The sequence below is a fragment of the Columba livia genome, chromosome 2 (genome assembly GCF_036013475.1).
Source record: "Columba livia isolate bColLiv1 breed racing homer chromosome 2, bColLiv1.pat.W.v2, whole genome shotgun sequence".
Classification (NCBI taxonomy): Eukaryota; Metazoa; Chordata; class Aves; order Columbiformes; family Columbidae; genus Columba; species Columba livia.
This window is the reverse complement of record NC_088603.1, coordinates 5077418-5100078: the sequence shown is the minus strand read 5'-3', so window position 1 is coordinate 5100078 and position 22661 is coordinate 5077418. Positions and strand designations below refer to the sequence as shown.

The following is a 22661-nucleotide window of genomic DNA, read 5'->3' as shown; positions in this document are numbered from 1 at the left end:
CAGGAAGACAAAGGCAGGACAACTGCATGTCAAAAAGAGCACATCTAGAGGCTCATTCCTGAAGTGGAGAGCCAACTTAGTCATGGGGTCATAACGTCTTGAGCATTTTACAGAAATCAGAAGCAACAAAGAAAAAATCCCATTCAAGTCCATCTCTCTCATTTCCTAATAATAGTAATTCAGCACTATATATTTTATATATTCTTTAGAACCACCCATTGTTACAAACAGTGCAGTTTGTAGTGTCATTATTATTGTGTGGCTTTACTCTCTAGATAGGCCACAGTGTTATTTCGCTGCTTGACGGGCTCACTAACCCACAAACCCAGAGAGAAATGTTGATTTGAAGGACAGGAGGTGTTTTCATTTAAGACCAGATTCACTGACGTGATTCCATGTGAAAGGAAAAGGCACTCCATCTGTTTAGTAGAACTTGACAAAATGAGAGGTTCTACAGGGTATATTTTTATCTGCCAAGTGTACAAAAAATATCTAATTTAGAAGCCACATTTGGCAAATGGTATTTATTTTACCAACTGTATAAATTCAAAGATTTAAGTATATTTGATCCAGTGTGGCATGGTAATGGTCATTACTGAAAGTCTGCTGAGAACGTATCATGCAGAAGGGACAGATCCATGACTGAGGTGTCACTCTTCTGAAATATGAAACAAAACTCAATGGCATTTTCCCACTGTAACATGTTTTTGTTCATGAGCTGTCTGATTTGCATTCCTCTAAAATTTTATACTGTTCACTCTTCCCTTTCCATACTCCCCACAGCATCCCAGGGTGGCAGCACAGAACCACCATGACAATGTCATTGGGTTGATCACTGTAAATGCTGACAGTATCTAATAAGACCATAGAATCTTCCCTGACTCCATACCACCAGCAACCCTGTCCTACAATCCTCCCTCAGACCCAGGTAGCCAACTTCTTAATGACTCCAGGCAGACCTGCTACAGATTTTATTTTCAGTCAGTTCAGAACTGTTGCCATTGAGAGACTGTTTTGATGAAGATGTTCAGAGAGTTGTTACCTTCCTGTATAATGTAAAGTCTGAGGAAACTGATTACTGATATTTCACTCTATATCACTAGCACTGCTTCCAGTGTAGTTGGTCCCTCTTCTAAGCTAAGCTTACCTTGGTTGGTAGTTTCCTGAGGTTCTGCAAAAACACCCATGGGACCAATGCACTGGTGCAATTTCTTACTGAAACACGTTTCACATGCAGGATCACAACACAAAGCCAGACCACAAATGACAGCTACTCATGAGGAAACAAAAAGGAAACACTACCACCACACCCCCAAAAATGAATATAATATCTGAGCACTTTACAGCCTCATTTATGCAGCTTAGAGATTTTTTGCTGTAAATTTTGGAAGAATTTGTCAGTAACTTGCACCCACCCCCAAAAAACAAACAACCACCGCTGAAACAAAAAGAAAAAACAAACCCACCATAAATATTTAAATGATTTCTTTGTACAGCAAATATACAAAATAGACGTGGTGCTTAAAGACATGGTTTAGTAGTGGACTTGGTAGTGTTAGACTAATTGTTGGACTCAAAGCCCTTAAGGGTCTTTTCTAACATAAATGATTCTATGATCCTATGATTCTAAATAATCATCTCTCATCAAGTACAGAACTTGTTGGACTGTCTACACAGTTTCTTAATACATGAGAGTTTTTCCATATCCTCAACTTGGAAGTGCACCAGAATTAAGAAATGCAACTTTTTAAATTGTAAGGACCAGTGGTAGTAATACAAGTTGTGCAACAACGTATAACACCATCAGCTTTATTTTGGGAAGCACAAGAAAGTAGTGCCAGACTGCCCAGTATGTCATTTGAGGCAGTAGGAAAGTAAACCAACATCGTCACCTCTATTTAAATAGTGTTATTGCAGCATCTGAAAATAGGAAGATTGCCTGTTTCTTTAGCTCGAGCTTTGATCATGCACACGCTGATGCATTGAGGTTATCTTTATGCCTGTGAGCAGTAACTGGGTTGTGTGGATGTGATGAAAGCACATTCCTAAGCACCCCACAGGCAGCTGCAAGAGCAGCGTCCGGAGCTTCAGCCAGCAAGCTGATGCCAAGAGAGTGCAGAGCATACGTTTCAATGAACAGCTCATCCAAGGATCATTATAAATAGGAGTGCTCATTGATGTGACCTGCTGGGAAAATCAGAAGGGAAAGAGTGAGAATTACTGCCATGCCATTACCGTGGAGGGATATTGAGAGATGTAACGAGGTCAAATCTTCTGTTTCCAAGAAACAGAGTAGGGCAATGTACAGAAATAAATAACCTCAAGAGCAGTGAGAGCCTCACCTTTGCAGTTTTGGATGGAAAGCAAGTTACTGAATATGTTTGTCTGTCATGAAACTCATCTATTAAAAGAATGATTAATTAAATTTGACTACTAAAAATTAACAACAATCAGCCAAGAAAAATCTACAGCCTGTGTGCTTTCAGCAGCAGGGGCATCAAGGCAAAACTCTCATGACTATTCTTTTGTTTTTGATAGCCAAAGCATCTGTCTTTAAATCCTCTTGTCAGAGATTTCATGTATGCATTCGAGACATAAATGTGGATTTAACTCTTATCTTTCAGACTATATGCTATACGGCAGTCAGTTTGCAGATTTTTGTGAAACTCCTGTATGTCTGTATGGGGATGTTTGGATTGAGCAGAACATCTAGTTCAACACATCTAGTTCAACTAGTGCAACCAATGGAGATCTAAGGAAGGATTCAGATGGCCACACACAGGCATCTGGTGCCATCAGTGCCCTGAGACATCCCTCTATCCAGCAGCAGCTCTTCTAGATGGTACAGGACTCTTTTAGATTCCGTATCTTATTTGCCAGCCCTTCAGGTCTTGGTTACACTAAACAAAAACTAAAAAAAGAAGATCACTTTCCATACCTTCCCAGTTTTATGTTATTGTAAGTGCTGGAGAAACCCCTAGTATAAGACACTGTCCCAGCAACAGGGGAAATTATGGCAACGTCTGAATGATATCAGGTTAGTTGGAGACTTGAGTGGCATCTTTGAGGAGTTGTGTGTTTGGATCTGTCCCTCCATACATTCCTGCCACAACCACCACTATGTTCCTTAAACCAGATCTTCCCCAGAGACTTGAGAAAACAGCATCAGCCAGATATTGTATAAGCCAGAATATGTACAGGTGGAACCCTGCACCACTCAGAATCAGGAGATTTACACCATTTCTGTGAGACAACAGTCTTTCACCGTACTACAAAAAGACCAGAATAAGGTCAAGGAACCAACCCCTACCTCAACAGGATCCAGTGACCGGAGGGATCAAATAATTTTTGCTTTCAGTGAATCTCAGAACTTCATGAAATGCGTGACATCTAATCTACTGTCTCTACTGGGTTGTCTGAAGAGCCTTAAACACCGTAAATGAAAATTACAACCTTCAAAATGACTGAAGGGTAAGAAAGAGAAGGAAAATAGTAATTTAATTCTTATACTGACACAATTGGCACAGTAACACTGGCCATCCATCTTCTAGTTTATTTTTTTGGACAAAATTCCAGTTTTCAGGTCTTTTGATAAGGTCTTAAAGATTGTGTGGCAAACCTGTCAATGGACCAAAAAGTGGGATCAAAAGATTTCCATGGAGATCAAAATTGAGCAGGATCAGATGTAAGTCAAGACTTATAGTCTTTAGTGGAAACATTTTAGATGGGAAAGTCAAAACTCATGGAATATCAGCGTGAACTGAGGACCCACTTCCAATAAGTTTCTATAAAAATTCAAGCTATAACTCAGATCACGTATCATCCAGATATATAGGATTACAGTCATTCAGCTGTCCCGGATATTACTTTAACTCTAGCCAAACCATATCAAGCAATTACAACATCAGAAACATCCTCAGCTGAGTTGCTATAGAAAAATCCTGCCATTTCAACCAATTCCTCTTATATATGAAAGCAAAGTAGTAATTAAATAAAATTATTCCTCAGATCCACAAATAAAAACATGCATTCCCATCAAGCTCAAAAGCTGCACCCAAGCAATCATGAAGGTGTCAAACAGGGATTTTTCAAGAAAAAAACACCCAAAAGAGAGAGTAAGTTACCACCTTACACCTCTGAAAAAAATATTACTTGATTTAAAACACTTCAGACTGAATTTACAATGTCATTCACTCAGCAATTCGGTGAAATTACACATACATTAAATTCTCAAAAGCATTTCATGCCATCTGTTTGGGATACTTAGTATGAACATATTGGGCGGGGGGAAGTTAGAAATTATAGGGGGAGAAAATAACATATTGGACTAATTAACAGCATCTTCTGGAAAAGAGACAGGGAAGATAACCAATTACAAAACTCAAATGTTTACTGCTCTCCCAGCTATAAATAAAGATTGTTCAATATGGCTCTCCTTGGGGAATTTTGTTGATCTCCCCCCCACCCCATAAAATATGATATCTGCACTGTGTCAAAGAATGTGAGCCAGAGAAAAGCCTTAGACATTGCAGACTCCGTGGTCTGGTTCCATGCTGCTCAATAGAGTACACCAATGTTTCAATGGGATACATCCTTACTGTTATGAGGGTTAAAAATGAAGGATGCACAGAGCTCACCTAATTTTGGACATCAAAAAATTAGAGTAGTCACAGGAGCTTGTCATTCTTGGATTCCTTTATAGAAAAAGCATTTCATTTCTGCTCCATTTTGAATCTTAGTTTAGGATGAAATTGTGCTTTGGACTTTAACTGTACCAACTAGAACTTTATGGACTATGGAGAGCAGATCACTATATTGTAAACTTCCATTTTTAGTGAGAAAAATCATAGCTGAATAGTCCGGACCTGTTTGAAGATTGTACAATTGCTATGGAAAAGAACATGTAGTGGTTAGAAGCACCACGTTGGTTATCCACCACATTGAGAAGAGCCTATTGGCCTATACTATGCAAAAAAAGTGAACTTTTGTTCCTAGTATGTCCAAAAATTCACTTCACGCTTATGCCTGAGTCTGGGCTGATGTCCAACCTGTCTGAACATGAAGCAGCTTTGGGTTTTACTAGATGTATAAGCCCATGCTCGAAGAAGAGTGCAGGTTCAGAGGATTTTGAATCATGATGCAGAAAGGGCTATGGTCACAAGCATCGTAGGAAGGTATGTTCTAGAAAAGCTGCATGTTGGATTGTCTCTATATGACAGTCAATTTTCATTAACTTCAGAGCAGTGCTTTACCTTTTTGATCAGTGATACCTTACAATGATGTGCAATAGAGGAGAGGCTTCTGTGACTTCTCTCTTCCCTTTTCATATTAAAATGCTATTACAGTAGTTGCACTCAGCCTGCATGTTCATGCATCATATAAATAGCCCAGAAAACTACTGTTTTGTCAACAAATGAGAAGTAAATTTTTTGCCAGCTTCTAAGACAGCCTGGTGGGATTTTTTTTTTATTTTTTTCAATAGGAGCCCTGGACAAGGAAAAATACATTATGAATTAATGGCAAGTTTTACAATATTATTTACAAAAATATTCACAAAGTAAAGAATACCTAAAATAAACATCCAGAATTAGGGAAGGTTTTGCAGAACCTCATCTATCATTCTTTTGTGTTCAGCTACAGAATGTGATAGATGGTCATTAAAATTTATACAAGCAAATATAACACGAGGCAGAGTTGCTCCCTGAAACACAATGGCACAAGATGCAAAGCTCAGGCTAGATTCATAATACAGGTCAACACACCATTTATATGCAAATTAACAGGCAGTTAAGGCAACAGAACTTTCAGCCTTCACTCTGTCTTATCTAGATCATCTTATTGTCCCTAAGGAATTGATACAGTCAGATTAAAACACAATTATTATAATATCAAATACAAAAAGATTGTTTTCTTCCTTCAGCCTCATTTCTTTTGTCATTTCTCAGGGCTGGAGAATGGGCTAAATGATAATATCTACATTATTACAAGACATTTTAAACTTCCTTCCTGCATAAAGATTTTCCAGGGGAAAGAGAAGTGAGGGGGAAAGAAACAATCCTGCTTTTTCCCCCAGCAACATCATTAATCACAGCACACAACCCGCGGTCATCTTACAAAGGAGTGGCTCAGAGTATGCCTGTCGCACTTCTGAAGAAAAGGATATAGTTTGACATCTATTACAGCATCATTTTTGTGCTGGTGCATTTTAGTCAAGAATCAAACGCAAGAATCATTGCTGTATGTACTGTATTCTGATTGGAAGGAGTAGAGTTGTTAATGGGATATTGATCTGGCTGAAATGGTCCAGGGTACATCCCTAGCTTATATGAGGTGTCAGTTTTGTCAGAGCACCCCAGTTTCCACAGTGACCACCACACAAAGGCTGGATTTTACTAGCACATCTACCTGTCTTCACCTACCCAGCTTGGATGTCCCATTCTGCACTTGGAGAAACGTGGACAGCCTTTGGCAATAAATCTCCACCAGTATGGATACCGACACTTAAACAGTACTGACCTTCAATGATCATATCAGTAAGTAAGTACAGTCAGCTTAACAAATTACAAAAAAATCTGTCACTATTAGTTCACATGAAGCTCATGCCATTTGTGCAAAATTCAATGCTTTCTTTCCATGTCACAGCAGTGTAGATTGTTGCCAATGAAAACCCAAGGCTGGTGGCACTATGTTTATCTCAGCAAGAAAAGATGTTCCTGGAGCAAGGACACTTTGAAAACAGATCCAACAGTAACAAGAAGCCAACAAGAAATGAAGAAATAAATACCTGTGACATTGGTGCGGGCTGACAAAGCTTCACAGTACTTTTCCAGTAGAACAGACAAGGGCAGGTTCACAGAAGATTCACAGTGGAGAACTATCTGGATGAACAGACAGAAACAAAACAAAACAAACAGTAAAGCAGCTGCATGGATAGGTTTTTATCATTCCAATCCCCAGAACTTATATAGCAGTTCCCATTCATAATTAGCTCAGACATCCCATCATGACAGAGAAGATTTACGGTTATAATTGCTCCATGACATCAGGTGGCATTCGTCTCACTATATGTAATGAGATGAACCACCTATCCTGGACCTCTTCTTGTGGGAGTCAATAGCATTAACAAAGCTCACGATTTATCTCACCTAAAAGGAGATGCTTAAAATAGAGAAGATGAATCGCATCCCATTGAAGATCATGTGTGGAATTTTTCTCAACTAACTTTTAACAGATATATTGCTGCTAAAGATCCTGATACAGTCCAGAGGGAGAGACAGGAATAGGCAAAGGGCAATCCAGAAGGTGTGAGGAAACTATTTTCGTTGACTGTGTAAGAAAAAGATCACCTATGGAAGGTGATCTTTGGCTCTTTTTAGCCAGTAAAAAAGACAGAAGTTTCTGACCCTCATAATTCAGAGAGCTAACCCCTCCACTGAGGGCAAATGCTATCGAGAAAGCAGTAATAACAAAATGGGCACTTCAAGAACGCTGCAGGTTCAGTACAGGATAATAGTAGTTTTAGGAAATATATGTTTAGAGTTGAATCCAAGGAATTCATTGTCATTTTCACACTCAAAAATTAAATTACTGAAGTGCCCACTGCAGACAAAGGAGAGAAGACCACAGAACTTTACATCTCAACGTACAGCTGAGCTGGGGTACTGCTTGGAGCAAGAGAAGCTCTTTAAAAGCCCTTTAAGAAAGGCAGAACTAAATGTTGTAAGCAAATTCAGGAGTGACACACCAGTGACAGAAACTTCCATTTTCAAACTGTGGAACAAAATCTTCCTGACTGTTTCTGAGGGGATATAAAGCCATGGTAACACACAAAATGCCTTTGCTTTCCTATTTATGCAGAATGACACTAATATAATACAGGCAGCTTTTGCTCAAGGAAATGACCATACTCCTTGAATGCTGATGTTACATTTCAGTGCTTTAAGGTGCATTAAGTGATTGCAGAACCCTTTTTATGCCACTGAATTCCTTGCTGTTTAATAAGAAGTGGAGTAAATTATCATGACAATAGAATCCACCAGCAACGTTGGTCTCTAAAGAAGAACTATTCTTTGTACAATACCATTTATATGTACTTCTCACTCTGTTGCTATTTTACAAAATAGGAAGTCTTGAAATAAAATAATAGAATAATCAAATCATAGAGTTATTCTGGTTGAAAGAGCCCCTTAAGGTCATCGAGTCTAACCATAAACTGTGTCTAGCACTAAACCATGTCCCTATGAGCCTCATCTATACATCTTTTATACACCTACAGGAATGGTGACTCTATCACTTCCCTGGGCAGCCTGTTCAACTGCTTCACAACTCTTTCTATGAAGAATTGTTTCCTGATATTCAATCTGAACCCTCCCTGGTGCAACCTGAGGCCATTTTCAAACAAAAAAACCTTTCTCAGACTTTATTCTTTTCAAGTAAACACCAAGGTGCTGTTTTCCTCCAGGAAGACTCAAACTCCTGCCTCCCATCGCAAAACCTTTCAGGGCACTGACCATGCATGGTCAAGCCATGGAGACAGGGAAAGGCAATGGCTCTGTTCTTCAGCCAGGGCCATATCATAAGGCACAGAACTCCAAATGAGCCTTCCAAAAAGCAGTGGTCCTGTCAACCCAGTCACACGAGGTGACATAACAGAAGTATTTCTTCCCATTTCTTCCCTTCTGTCCCTCCACTCATCTGCTACTTCACAGGCCAAAGCACTGTCTCACTTCAAAGAAGAAACTCGAGACATCTCCATGTACTGTAAATACATGGCATGTTCAGCTGTCCGCTTCGTAAGATGATGGGAACAAACAGACAGAGGTCTAGTTCAGCCCAGGGTGTGTAGGAACAGGAAAGGTTAAATGTCACATTTGCTTTAGGGTCAACTTAGGTTCATTTGGCTAGAGGGAAAAGTGCCTTCTACATACTATGTTACTTTTGCTTTCGTTTTCTCCCCACTAACCACAGTTAACAGCTTTCTTTTGTGTGATACTTTATAAAAATTGTATTTAAAGCAGACAAGCCCCAAGAGCCTAAAAAAACTCTTAAAAAAATAAAGAACAGCAAAAAAAGAGAAACATTTAAGTAAAGTAGAATTTTAAAGATAAATAATTATGGTGTGATAGTTATAAATAATTATGGTTTGAACTGTGGGGCTGCCCTATGCATGAACAGGAGTTTAACCAGATGATCCTTGTGGATCCCTTCCAACTCAGGACTTTCTATGATTCTATGATCCTAATCGGCCCGTGACTGTGTATGTATTTTGAAATATTAGTTGCTGTAACGCAGTACTTTACTCAAACTGCTACTTTTCCATGACCTTTTCCCATCAAATCCATTCTACTTTGTCTCACACATTTACCTGAAACACACACAGAAATGTCTGTCTTAATTTCTCTAAGCCACTATGGACATTTATACCAATAAAAATAATGCACTGATCCAGAGAGTAAGGTGAAAAGAAGCCCTTTACTTTCTAAAGCGAGGGCACCAAGCACTAGTCTGTAGGACACTTCTGCCACTCCAGAGCAATATGTGGAGTCCTTGGTCAACATTCTGTTGGAATCTGAGAGGACTTGTAGAAAAGGAGTGGATGAATTTTTCTAGTGTGTCACTGCACCTCCCATGGCCATTTTGTTAGATCTTTCCCCTTGGTCATGGCCACTGCTCTTCATTAATCCATGAAAGGTCTTTATCTCCATCAGAAGGTATGCAGTTATGAGACACAAACAGAGAAACTCACCCTAAGATCACCTCTAGATATAGGAACATCACATGAAAAGGGCAACAACCTAAGAGTAATATATTGTTATGTTACATTGTTAGAAGTTGTAAGGCACTAAAAGTAGTGTGTGGTCTTCTGAAAACAGAAGGGTTCCAACCTTGCATGCCTTTATTTGTGCAGAATTTATTATTTGTCACACAAGTGCTCTCATAAATTACCAACATGAAGTCATAAAAACACATATGTAACATTATATGATATATGTAACATGACTCGATGGAACCATATGGAGAGCCCTGGGCATAGACAAATACCTGACCCATCACGGTCTTGCCTCCTCTCAGTTTCTAACTGAATTTGTGGTTGTTTCATGCAGATTAGAGAGGACTTGTGACTTAATTTTAAAAAACAACATAGAGTCCTGGGGGGAGTGATTATTGTGCTCCTCTAAGTAACTATTTATATATATATATATATATGTACATATCTATATATAAACAAATTAACACTCATACTGTAATTTAACTGCATTGGAGGTTGTTGTCTTCTCTCGCATATGTAAGAAATGGCTATGGCAACATAAACAAACCCCACAGCTGTGAATAGGATTCAAAACTGTAACTGCAGGTGTGGGGCTACCACAGAGATACAAGGGGCAGCATCTTGTAAGTTTAAATATCTAGTAAAAAGAAGCAGCAGAGCAGGTGGAGTCAAGACAACTGAAACATGAAGGAAAGAGTTGAAGTGGCAAAGAATGACACATGACAGAACAACGTGTGTCACCAAGGTAGGGGAGGGAAGCTCGGGAGGCAGCAAATGCTGCCAAACATGGACAGATGCTTAAACTCCGCTTTCCCACTCTCACATAAGAACTCCCAGATACTATATTCTAGTTGTCTAATAAAAGCCAGCTTTTTACAGAAAACTGTTACGCCTCCTTGTAAAACATGTGCTGGTGGCTTGCTGAACAAAGGCAGGGGTGCTGACATTAGAGACATAGTCTGAAAAACAGAACAAAAATTTTCCTTTTCTAGCATCTAGTACTTACGAGGATCTAAAGAAATCCAGCCCATGGAACTGTAACAGCATCTCATCAGAAAGTCACTAACAGAAAAGCTGTGGGATTTATCTCAAATAGCACCGACTTCACAACAGAAAGCAGCAGCTGAGCTGATCACATGGGAAATTCCTTTGCAATTCAGAAGAGAAGTAGGAAATTTTCAGGTGTGGTTCATTTGCCATATTTTAAGTCTCCACTGACTGCATTTGTTGCCTCTCACCCCCTACTATAAGGACAGAGTAACTTAGATGAATCCTTCCTAAATTTTCTTTGGCTGCTACACACAAAAGGAGAGGTAAAAATATTCTTAGAGGTGACAGCTACAGGAGACAGGAACACATCACCATCTTATCAAATTATCTGGACTATTACTGTTTTCTTTCTTTTCCTGGGCAAGATGAAGTGACCTTCTAATACCAAACAATTTTGTGGTTATGAACCACAAAATGGGCTCAGTGTATAGTTGACAAGAGAAGGTTCCATGTCGTGCCTCCATTGCCACATTAAAATGAAGTCTCGGTCTAAACGAGAAATCTGTACCTCTTATGAAATCAAAGTAATTTCCCCTCCTGAGTAGACATCTACAGGAATGGCATAGATCATGCTAGGAGAATGCTTATTCCTACCCTCCATTTCTGTGAAGTAGCACTGTGGTTGAGACTCCTGCTTCACCTTCTCCTAGGGTTGCTGTAAAACATCTGGGAGCACTGAGACCTTAAATTCTACCTTGTTTCATGATCAACAGTGCAATGAAATTGTCTTCAGCCCACAGAAAGCTGCTACTTCATAGTTTTGCCCCAGATCTAAAAAAAAAAAGAAAAGGGAAAACCTGTATTTAATTTTTAGTTTTTTAATTAAACAATTAAAATAAACTAATCTGAAAAATACTCCTGACTCAAATGTAATCTTATTAATCAAAGCTCTCCAAATGGAGCATTTCTAAAATGAGACTGAGTGTTCATCTGAATGTTTGGGGAGGACTGACTCAGACCAGGGGCCCAACTGAATGCATAAACTATGAAGTTTGTGTCTACGGAAGCTCAGTTTAGAGAAACAGATGCATATATCTTCGCCACAAAAATATAATTAGTGAGAGGGCTCAATGCAGCAAAATCAAAGGAAATCCCACATTTCCTTGACAAAACCCATACTCTCTTCATATACAGACAGGGGGTTTCCAGGGCAGGTGGCATCTGCAAAGTTTTACGGAGGTTCCTGCCATCACCAGTATTTGTGTGTGAAAACAGATGCTTTGGGAAAACACCAGGTATTCAGCAGAATACACTTAAAACAAATGCCAACATTCATATGAGCAGCTCCTTCTCTCTAATAAGAGATGGCAATACGTGGGGTGGAGTGAGGAGAGCCAGAATATTTGCTGACTACTAATCACCCGAAGGCATATGCACAACCAGGGGAGTGAAGAATGCTGCTTAAAGAGGAAAACAGAGGACAGCCTGGGAGAAGAGGGGAAATCAGTCTTCTCTGTGGCCAGGATGGATTTATATTCGCTGTCATTTGGTTACTTCATGCACAGGATGTACGCAAAAGAGATGCTTATTAAAGGACAGTGATAAGAGGGCCGGCATGGTTGACAGGCTGCCCAGGGAACTGGAGGAGTCATCATCTCTGAAGGGGTTTAAAAGGCGTTTAGACAAGGTTCTTAGGAACACGATTTAGTGCTAGAGTTAGGTTAGGTTATGGTTGCACTCGATCCTGAGAGTGTCTTTCATCCGAAATGATTCTATGATTCTACGAAATACTTTGCTTGTTGAAGAACTGAAAAAGATCAGTCCTCTTCTTCAAGACATCTTTGGCTTTTCTCAGCTCAGTAACTTTGTTGGTGCAACAGCATTCAGCAGTACACAATCGTTTGGTTCTGCTTCACCGGAAAAATAATTTCCGTTTGTGATAGAAGGCCAAAATACAAGTTTCCACAGGAACCTGCAACCTGAAACCTGAGTCAGCTAAGGTTCCAGTAAAAGGAAAGAGTGCTAGCACAGTTCAAGGAAACCAGTCTCCTTTTCAAGTCATCCTTCAGCCCTTTCAACTCCCTGTCATTGCTTTTCTCTAAGTTAATCCAAGCGGCTAGATAAAATAGTACTGCTACTCTGCCAGCACATTCCCACCTAAAAAATGGTAAAAACCCATCTCCTATTCTGGATCAAGACTTCAGTCAGCTAGTGATATCTTCTCTCACCGTCCATGGAATGTTGACAATGGTGCCTCTCTAACCCCTATAAAATGATTCTTTGACCCAAGACTCAGGAAAGGTCACAGCTGATGACCAGTGTCACCTCACTGGTTCATTCTTCTCTTTCCTTCTATTGCTTCTTCCTTAAGCTGCTAGATCTTGGGCTGGAGCCTACCTTTAGTATTTGAAAAGCACATAGCACAGCGAAATTTAACTCCAAGACTGGAATAAGAGAAGGTCTAACAACAGTCTTTCACCACCTGAAGGGGAATTACAGAGGAGTCAGACTCTTCTCAGAAGTTTACAGACAAAGGACAAAAGGCAGATATTATTCACAAGTTGCAGCAAGAGGAAATCTCACAGGGATGAAGGAAAAATAATGCACCATAGTAATGGCTGAATATCAGAAAATAAATTCAGAGATGTTGTGAAAAGAGGTTCAGAGATGTTGTGAAAAGAGGTTCAGAGACACTGTGAAATCCCCATATTTGTAGATTTTCACAAGTAAACTGGATGACGCCCTGAGCAACGTGATATGGTTTTGGAATTAGCTCTGCTTTGAGAAGGATGTTGGACAAGGGACCTCTAGCACTTCTTTCCAGCATAAATTATTTTTTCATTCCTTGATTTTAGGACATACAGTTCCTGCAGTAAAAAGAATAATAGATAATAGTTACTTCCAAATCCTTTATATTGGCAATGCTGTAATTAACAGTTTAGAGGGTGTATCTTGAACACTGTTTTCTTCACTCAGGTTTCTAATATTTTCAACTCTGTTCGCCTAATCATAATTAAAATATGTCAAATACTAAACCCCTCCAGGGATGGTGACTCCACTGCTCCCCTGGGCAGCCTGTTCCAATGCCTGACAACCCTTTCCAGGAAGAAATTTTTCCTAATATCCAATCTAAACCTCTTCTGGCACAACTTAAGGCCATTTCCTCTTGTCCTATCACTTGTTACTTGGGGGAAGAGACCAACCCCCTCCACAGTCCAAGCTCCTTTCAGGCAGTTCAGAGATCAGAAGGTCTCCCCTCAGCTCCTGTTCTCCAGCTGAACCCCCCAGGTCCCTCAGCCGCTCCCATCACACTTTTCTCCAGACCGTCACCAGCTTCGTTCCCTTCTCTCAACTTGCTCCAGCACCTCAAGGCCTTTCTTGGCATAAGGGGCCCAAAACTGCCCCCAGAATTTGACGTTTGACCTCCCCAGTGCCCAGTACAGGAGATGGTCACTGCCCTGGTCCTGCTGGCCACAATATTCCTGACACAAGCCAGGACGCTGGTGGCCTTTTTGGCCACCTGGGCACACACTACCTCATGTTCAACCACTGTTGATCAACACCCTCAGGTCCTTTTCCTGCAGGCAGCTTTTCAGGTGCCTGTAGCTTTCATGGGGTTGTTGTCACCCAAGTGCAGAAGAGTTGCTCCTGTGATGGCCGCACAACAAAGCACAACCATGGGTGCTGGCTCATGGACCACCTCTGCTTCTGCTGGCATGAACCTCCTGAAACCCAAGCTGTGTCTGGGCTGTGGAGTCTGCTACTGCCACTCAAAGGGAATTGATACTTTAGTCCATGCATTGAGACGGCTGCTAGCAGAGCCTGGCTGGCAGCCCCGTGGGCAACCTGATCGGACTCATCAGTACACTTCCTTCAATTCGCTTTTGCCTTCTTTCCTCCTCCTTCCCAGAACTTCCTTTCCACTGTAAAAGCCACTCCTGCTAGAGGACAGCACTCCCAAAATTAAGTCAGCGCAGAGATAACAGCACTTAAAAAGCCCCCCTTGTCCCAGGAACTTAGGTAACAGCAAGAGAGATTGTCCCATAGCCCTCAGAGGCAGGTGGCTCCTTTCCAGTTCTCTGGCACTTCAGCTACTATTACCAGGGCGAGAGTTTAGCATTGCAGTGAGGACAACTAATGTATTTTAATCTCCATCTGCATTGCTCACAATTTACTTTCCCGGCATACACAACCCAGAGTGAATAGTTATTTAGCCAGGATTACGTAAAAGTTTGTAGAGCTTTAATTAGTTTCAATTTCCTACAGCTCTGTTGAAGAAGTATGTTTCAGGTTTTGAAATATCAAATGGATTTTCTTTCTCATTTAGTGAAAACAAACCATGTTTCTTTACAAACACACGCTGTTTAATTGATCATTCTTGGACAAGGACACCTTCTAAGTTCTCCACCCATTTAGGGCCACAATAAAGCTGTCAATCTGGGGAAGAAGACATGCAGGAGCAGGAGCAGCATGGTGCCAGCTCCCGACTCTCAATGTGGGCTCACTCACACAGCAATGAGGGACTATGAGCCAAAGGTCAGGACAGAATGTTAAAACCCACCTCTGTGAACTGGCTTTCTCAGAACGTCATTATCCCTGCCACAGCATTTCCCAAATGGCACAGCCTTTGTCAAGATCATGCAGAGCCGGCAGAACTTCTGCTTGTGAAAGCCAGTTCAAATGAACCCAGGCCCAGAGAACTGCTCAGGACTTATGAAAGCATGACATGCTATTTGCCAAAGAGCCTTGTAGGAAAGTTATCCCTACACTGGCACCAGAAAATGGAAGTGTAATTTTCATAGAATCATAGAATAGTTTGGGTTGGAGGGACCTTCACAGCTCACCCAGTGCCACCCCTGCCATGAGCAGGGACATCTTCACCAGCTCAGGTTGCTCAGAGCCCCGTCCAGCCTGGCCTGGGATGTCTCCAGGGATGGTTCATCCACCACCTCTCTGGTCAACCTATTCCAGTATTTTACCATCCTCATTCATACATTTGGACATGACTGATGAAACTGAAACAGCTGTTAATCTGAAGGACCGTTTTTGTTAGCTGACTGATTGCAATGGTGAAAGACTAGTTTGTATTTGCCTTCTCTTATAAAAAGGGCCATAGAAAAAAATTTATCCAGCTCTTCAGAGAAAAAAAATAAAACACATAAAGCTCTTTACCCGACACTTGCCAGCTCATATCAAATACAGTTATTTTAAAAGCTGTTAAGATTAAAAAACAGATTAGCAGTAAAATAAAATAATTCTTTATAAAGAATTTTTTTGATAAAGCAAAGCAGGAGAATACATTTAGTTATGAATAGAAAGATAACGAGGCAAAGACAACGTTGATGCAATGCTTTGATACATATCAGTGTCTCTAAATGACACAAGGAGTTGCCATGTGGCTCGCTGGACAGCTCCAGCTTTACATCCAAGAATTAATGTTTGCACTTAAGGGAGAACGGGCTAATTTTGGGATTAAAATTGGTGTAGGCTAAAAGAAAGAAGGGTGTGTATATAAAAAAGATTTGATCTATCTGTTTCAGTTTATAGACATAGAGTGGAAAAGTAAATTCCTGCAGAAATGTCATTTACTGGATAAAATTGTAATCTAAAGTAAACCAGCCTTTCTCCAAAGCCTCCTTCTTGGATTTGCAGTGCTGCAAGCCTGAAAGTAGCATAAACTAAAAAGGATCAAATTCAGCCTTTTCTTACTATGCCCATTTCCTCTTCCAGCCAAAAAACAAATCTGAAGAGCTATTAAAACAATACAAAAATGTGCAAATGTTTGGTAATATTTTTTAAATATTTTATTTAATATTATATAGGACAAAATGAAAATAAAAAGAAAACAGAAACATTAAAAGTTGATATCATCCACTCCCTTGTTTTCTCATTGTGAATCTCTCTGACCATCATATCACCAGCAGGATCCCACAGTAATCTCTGGCACAATGAAAGCTGATCTCTGAATTCAAAGCAATGAAGAGTTTGTCTGAGAGGAAAATGCCTCCCTCAGTCACTCATTGAGAGCCATAAGCAATGGGAGCACAGCATACTCCATCTAAGCTAATAAATCTGGCAGTGCAAAGGTCTGGTTTAACTACTTAATAATTTATACTGCTAAATTTTTAGAGTGGTTCCTGGCCTCGTTTTTGCCCCAAGCAATCTAGCGGTATCTCAAACAGTTCCAGCGAAGGATGTGCAAGTTAAGCTGCACCACAGACTGTTCACAATAGTCAGTTTGCACACACGCTCCTCATTTTAGAAGCTGAAGGAGCTCAATAGCATGGCCAGAAGCCACTTCCTGGCATTTGGATTGAAGGCTGAAGAGCTGTCCTGATTATCTTAATATACTAGTAGAGATAGAACTTATGAGACTGAAACTAAATAAGCATGTAGCTCTGCTAGAGAATGCCCTGCAATGATATCCGCGCACTCTTTTCCTCCACCATCTTTGGCAGAGGCACAACTGCTCTCTGGTTTGCAACACGATGGCCACAGAGTTGAGGAGACTTAATCGTTCTTTCTCTTCCACTCTTGACAGAACAATAACATGTAAGCAGATTCCTTATATGAACAAAAGCTAAAGGCTGCTTGCTTTCTAGCTGAGGGCAGCTATGAATATCACTGAAACATTTCATGGCAAAACTACATGCTATCCAACATCAGACGTTCATCCTTGCACACAATTGCCTCCTTCAAACATCCAGTAATTACCACAAGATGGACATAGATTTAAACCCTGCCAAAGTACTCCCCCCATGATGAGATGTTTATGCTGCATTAATTCACGGAGGGACTGAATTTCGGCGGTCTCACATCAGGAATATTCTTTAAGTTGTCACCACTGGCTGATAAACTCAAACTGCTGTGGCTGTTTTAGGAGCTTCAGGAGATTATGTGAATTATAGCAAGCTTTGCTTTTGTTTTTTATTAATAACCCCCCCACCCCTCCAAATTACTTGAACTCAGCAAGGACATTTTGATATTGATCAAAATGTCAAAAGATTCATTTGCTCTTGTTTTATGGTTTGTTTGTTTGTTTTTCACATTCAAGTCAATGCATTTTCCAGTGTATCATATGCACTGAAACCCTTTAAGAGAATATAAATCTCACAGCCTGCTGTGCAAGTCTTCACCCTTTTGCTGATCAGCCCTGTGAAATCTGACAGGTCATTTGCACCAGCATTTTTACATGGCAGATCTGATTTTTTACTAGAAAGTTGCCTCATTTCCTAAGTGTTGCAAACCTGCAGTTGCCATAACACACAATTGCTCAGCTGCTGTGAAAACTTAAGCTCCCTTAATCGTATGAGGGCCTGTTCCCACAAGCAGCTCTGCCTTTTCTCAAATCCACAAATGTGAATAGAGCCATTGACTTTGAGTCAATTTTCAAGTGTTTTCAAGTCAAACAGGAACTTAAGAGCTTTGGATTTGGGCCAGAGTTTTAAAATATTGCTCTTAAGCTTCTTGGTGCATAGTTTCATCCAGCTGTAAAGCAGAGATACAGATTTACCAGCAACATTTGCAGAGGAAAACACACCCCCAAAGAACAGAAAAAAACTCGGCTTTTTCTACAGCTGCAGTAACAAGAGCTGTTCCATACATGAGGATGAAGATCGTCTTCCAGCACATTATTTCCACATATCGCAAAGGCGAACACATGAGTCTGTATCAGACAAAAGTAGCTACATCAAAACAAGCTTCTCCATATAAGAACACTCACAATTACACTCCAAGTACACATTTCTCTCGGACTAAATGCATTTTATGGAAACTTGACATTTTGAGTCTTAATCTGTATTGCCTTTTGATTTTAAAGCAGCAGCCCAATTACAAAAATTTACAGGGGGACTGGAAAACTGCCCATAGGTTACATCTACAGGGGAAGCGCACAACGTATTTTGATTCATTGAAAAGTAATTACCCTGGCAGGTCTCGGTACCTGGGCACTTTTGACAACCTCACTGGCAAGTCCCCCTCTCTGAGCATAAACTGAAATAATTTTATAGACCAAAAGAAACCAGTAAGTGAAAACATAGTCTGGGAGAGAAGAGAAATTAAGAAAGATATTAGGAAGAACAGTTTTGGGATTGAAAATAGCAAATTTGTAGACCCATGCCACTGTGATCCCATGTGCGCTGATCTCTGACTGGGGAAAAAGACACTGGTAGAGCTGAGAAAATATTCTCTGTCTTCTAAGAAAGCTACGGTAAAGCTTTTAATATTAAGCTGCTGCTTAATTTGAAGCCTTTTGCTTTCCCAGACCCAGCTTCTCTCTACCTTTCTTTGAAAACTAATGAGTAGAAAAATAAACAAAGAAACTAACAAACAAAAACATAAGGAAATAGAACAGATTTTTTTTCTTAAGGAAATGTTAAAAATGCGCCAATTCAACTACAGTCCAGAAGGATCACTGTCAATTTTTTAATGCTGTGGGAACAGGCTTTATAAATTCTGCACAAAATCAATGAACCTCCTGCTTAATCTCTCACTTTTGATTTGTAAGTATCACTCACCACACTTAAAACTATCACTTGAAACAAACAAGACATGCAAGAAGTCAGTCTGACTCGGGAGTATGGGCTGAGAATGCTGTTTTAAGTCCAGTCAGACACAGACCAATCTTAATCTCCACCTCATCCCAGCATCACCCAGGGGGAGGTTCGTGATGGAGAAGGACCAGGAGGAAAAGCCTCTCGTACATTTTGCTCAAGCGAAACTCAGAGCAAACACTGGGATGGATGCAGAGGCTGAGCCCTGCCCTTCCCCACCACTTTTTGCTGATCCCTGCGGTGAAAAAGACAAATGCTGGGAGAAGAGGGACCGGGGAGAGAGTCTGGGGACAATGGGCACCAGATGTGGCCACACACTGTCCCAGTGAACTGGGTGGTGTCAGAAAAACCCCTTTTCTCTGGGGCTGGCAGCTGTGACTCCAGTGGGGTCCCTGTGGTGGACATTTCTGGCAAGGATGGGGAACGGGGAGGTGGCAACTTCACAGGGAAGCGTCATGAGTTCTGAGAAGACCCAGAGGTGAGCGGCCATGGGGTATTTCAGGGCCTGGAGACTGGGGGGGGGGGGGACCTGTAAGGGTGCAGGTAATGACCCCGGGACAGATCCCTCAGAGCCCGGGGACGAACTGCATCTGCGAGGGAGCAGGGAACGCTCCCCGGGACGGGTCTCCCAGCACCTGGAGGCGGGCGGGATCTGTGAGGTTCCTGAACCCGAGTGGGTTCCCTGCGGTCGTGGGGCGTCGCCCCCTCCTCCCTCCCTCCCTACCCCGCACCACCCACCCTTCCCCGGCCTCGGCACTTACGGGCAAGAGCAGGAGCGCGGCGGTCGCTGCCGCCGGGAGGCTGCGCTGCGGCGCTCGCCCCGCCATGGGGCCGGCGGGCTGGCGGGGGGGGCTCCCCGGGGCTGGCGCTTCCCGCTCAGCCGGAGCCTCCGCGCTGCCCCGGCGCTGGCATCTCCCCCAACACCTCCCCGCTGCTGCCCTTGACCCCTGCCCGCCGCCGAAGAGCCGGCCCCAGCGCCGCCGGCGTGTCCCAGGGCAAACCCCCGGGAGGGAGGGAGGGAGCCGGGCGGGGGAGCCAAGCCCGCCCTCCTCCCGGGGCGCCTCGGGGATGGAGGTGACTGCGGGCGCACCGGGGAGCGCGACCGTCGACGCCTCCAGGAGTGAGGGGCCACTTCTCCCCCTACACGCCATGCAAGAGGGATTTCCCTCCCCCGCCACCCCCTCCTCCACCAGGTGCAACAGGGGCTTAACTGCCCACAGTTCCCCCTTCCCAAACACTAAGTGCAATACAGATCCTTTTCACAGAATCACAGAATCAATCACAGAATCACAGAATGTCAGGGATTGGAAGGGACCTCGAAAGATCATCCAGTCCAACCTCTTCACCAGAGCAGGAGCACCCAGATGAGGTTACACAGGAAGGTGTCCAGGGGGGTTTGAATGTCTGCAGAGAAGGAGACTCCACAACCTCTCTGGACTGCCTGTTCCGGTGTGCTGTTACTCTCACTGAGAAGTTTCTTCTCATATTTAAATGGAACCTCCCGTGTTCCAGTCTGTATCCATTGCCCCTTGTCCTATCACTGGTTGTCACCGAGAAGAGCCTGGCTCCATCCTCCTGACACTCACCCTTTATATATTTATAAATGTTAATGAGGTCACCCCTCAGTCTCCTCCAAGCTAAAGAGACCCAGCTCCCTCAGCCTTTCCCCAAGCAGTGGGTGCAATGGGGACGCCTTCCACACAAGCCTCCAGAAATAACAGGGGTCCTCCCCACCACTCCATGTATTTGGGATTCCACTGCCTCAAATTTTCCAGGAGCAAGAGGATTCCCCTTGCCCAGGCTCTAGGTGCAATGGGTACCTATTTCCAGAGTTAGGTGCAACGCAGACTCCCACCACAGTCCTCCAGGAGCAATACAAATCACTTCACTGACACCCACTTCCACCAGGCAGCAGCTGCGTTGTTAACTCCACTGCCCATAAACTTTCAAAAGCAATGGGTTTCCACCACTGCTCAGGTACAAAGCGCACTGTGGATCCCCTACAAGCCTTGAGAAGGATGGTGGAATCCTCCGTGACACTATGTGCATTGTGAACTGCCTGCCAATCCTTCAGGAGTAAGGGAACAGCCACCCCCGCCCCACATGCAATATTACTAGGTGCAATGAGAACCTCTACCATTGCACCTCGAATTCTGGGGGCTTTTTTGGGCCCCTTATGCCAAGAAAGGCCTTGAGGTGCTGGAGCGAGTTGAGAGAAGGGAACGGAGCTGGTGAGGGTCTGGAGCACAAGTCTGATGGGAGCGGCTGAGGGACCTGGGGGTTCAGCTGGAGAACAGGAGCTGAGGAGAGACCTTCTGATCTCTGAACTGCCTGAAAGGAGCTTGGAGCATGGAGGAGGTTGGTCTCTTCTCCCAAGTAACAACTGATAGGACAAGGGGAAACGGCCTCTAGTTACATGAGGGGAGATTTCAATTGGACATTAGGAAAAATTTCTTCCCAGAAAGTGTTGTCAGTCGCTAGAACAGGCTGCCCAGGTTAGTGGTTGAGTCACCATCCCAGAAGGGGTTTACAAGATGTGTAGATGAGGTTCTTAGAGACATAGTTTAGAGGTGGCCTTGACAGTGCTAGTTTAGTGTTTGGACTCCATGATCTTAAAGTATTTTCCAACCAAAATGATTCCATGATTCAAAGATAATGAGGAACAAGTGTCCAGACTTACTGGGTACCCTGGGGCAAAAGGGTTTCAGCCTGTTGGTCACCAAATTAATCAGCACACCTTCCCCAAAATCTCTAAGCCTGTGGGGTGTCCCCTTTTTTATTCCCCAGCCTCAATGAGAAACCCTTTCTTCTCCAGCACCAAGCCTTGTAAGACTTCCCAACAGCACCTCTGAGCTGGGAACATACACCCTCCTAGACAGGCAACCCAAAAGCACCCTATGTGGTTTTTTCTTGCACTTTGCCTCTAAAACAAGAGACATTTGTCATGCTCTTCTCATCTATGGGTACTTGCCAGTCTGGATCTCTATGCAACCACAGGCAAAACAAGGTCACCCCATATCTTCTTGCCATACGTGCAGTGACACACTTGCTCAAGGGGCTTGTGGCTCCTTGCTCTGTTGCCACAGAGCAGCTCTTGGTGCTAAGCGAGTTGGAGTCTTAAAGATTTGGACACCCAACACTGTTGGGGCCCGTAAGTTCCTGAGAGACTAATTACTCCCTGCCTTCTGCATCCAGCCAGGCCTCTCCGTACAATGGATGTGTTTGTGGTATTGTCAGACTGTGGGCATCAGGCCAAGCTCTGGTCTTCCCAGTGCCAGCAAATGAGCCTAATAAGATTTCTTTTGTCCTCTGCTCCATCCCATCTGCCCAGAGGACGGCCAGCTGTGTTG

The 22661-nt window shown here is 42.5% G+C and overlaps 1 protein-coding gene and 1 long non-coding RNA gene across 7 annotated transcripts in view; one reads left to right on the top strand and one right to left on the bottom strand.

The window, feature by feature from the left end:
- CRHR2 (corticotropin releasing hormone receptor 2) overlaps positions 1-20330 on the bottom strand; it is a 146981-nt gene extending 126651 nt beyond the window's left edge. The window contains exons 1-2 of one of the 4 annotated variants that reach the window (XM_065050323.1): positions 20073-20330; positions 6785-6878 (exon numbers count right to left, since the gene is read on the bottom strand). In XM_065050323.1, the coding sequence (XP_064906395.1) occupies positions 6785-6878; positions 20073-20138 (160 nt within the window). In that variant the 5' untranslated portion in view covers positions 20139-20330. Of the gene's footprint in view, positions 1-6784; positions 6879-11413; positions 11591-20072 lie in introns of those variants that run through there. The other 3 variants (XM_065050319.1, XM_065050321.1, XM_065050322.1) reach the window with 3 other exon arrangements.
- Positions 19405-22661, top strand: part of LOC110366334 (uncharacterized) — a 63901-nt gene continuing 60644 nt past the window's right edge. Inside the window, exon 1 of one of the 3 annotated variants that reach the window (XR_010469914.1) lies at positions 19405-19789. This is a non-coding gene — a long non-coding RNA (uncharacterized LOC110366334). The remainder of the gene's footprint in view (positions 19790-22661) is intronic. The other 2 variants (XR_010469913.1, XR_010469912.1) reach the window with 2 other exon arrangements.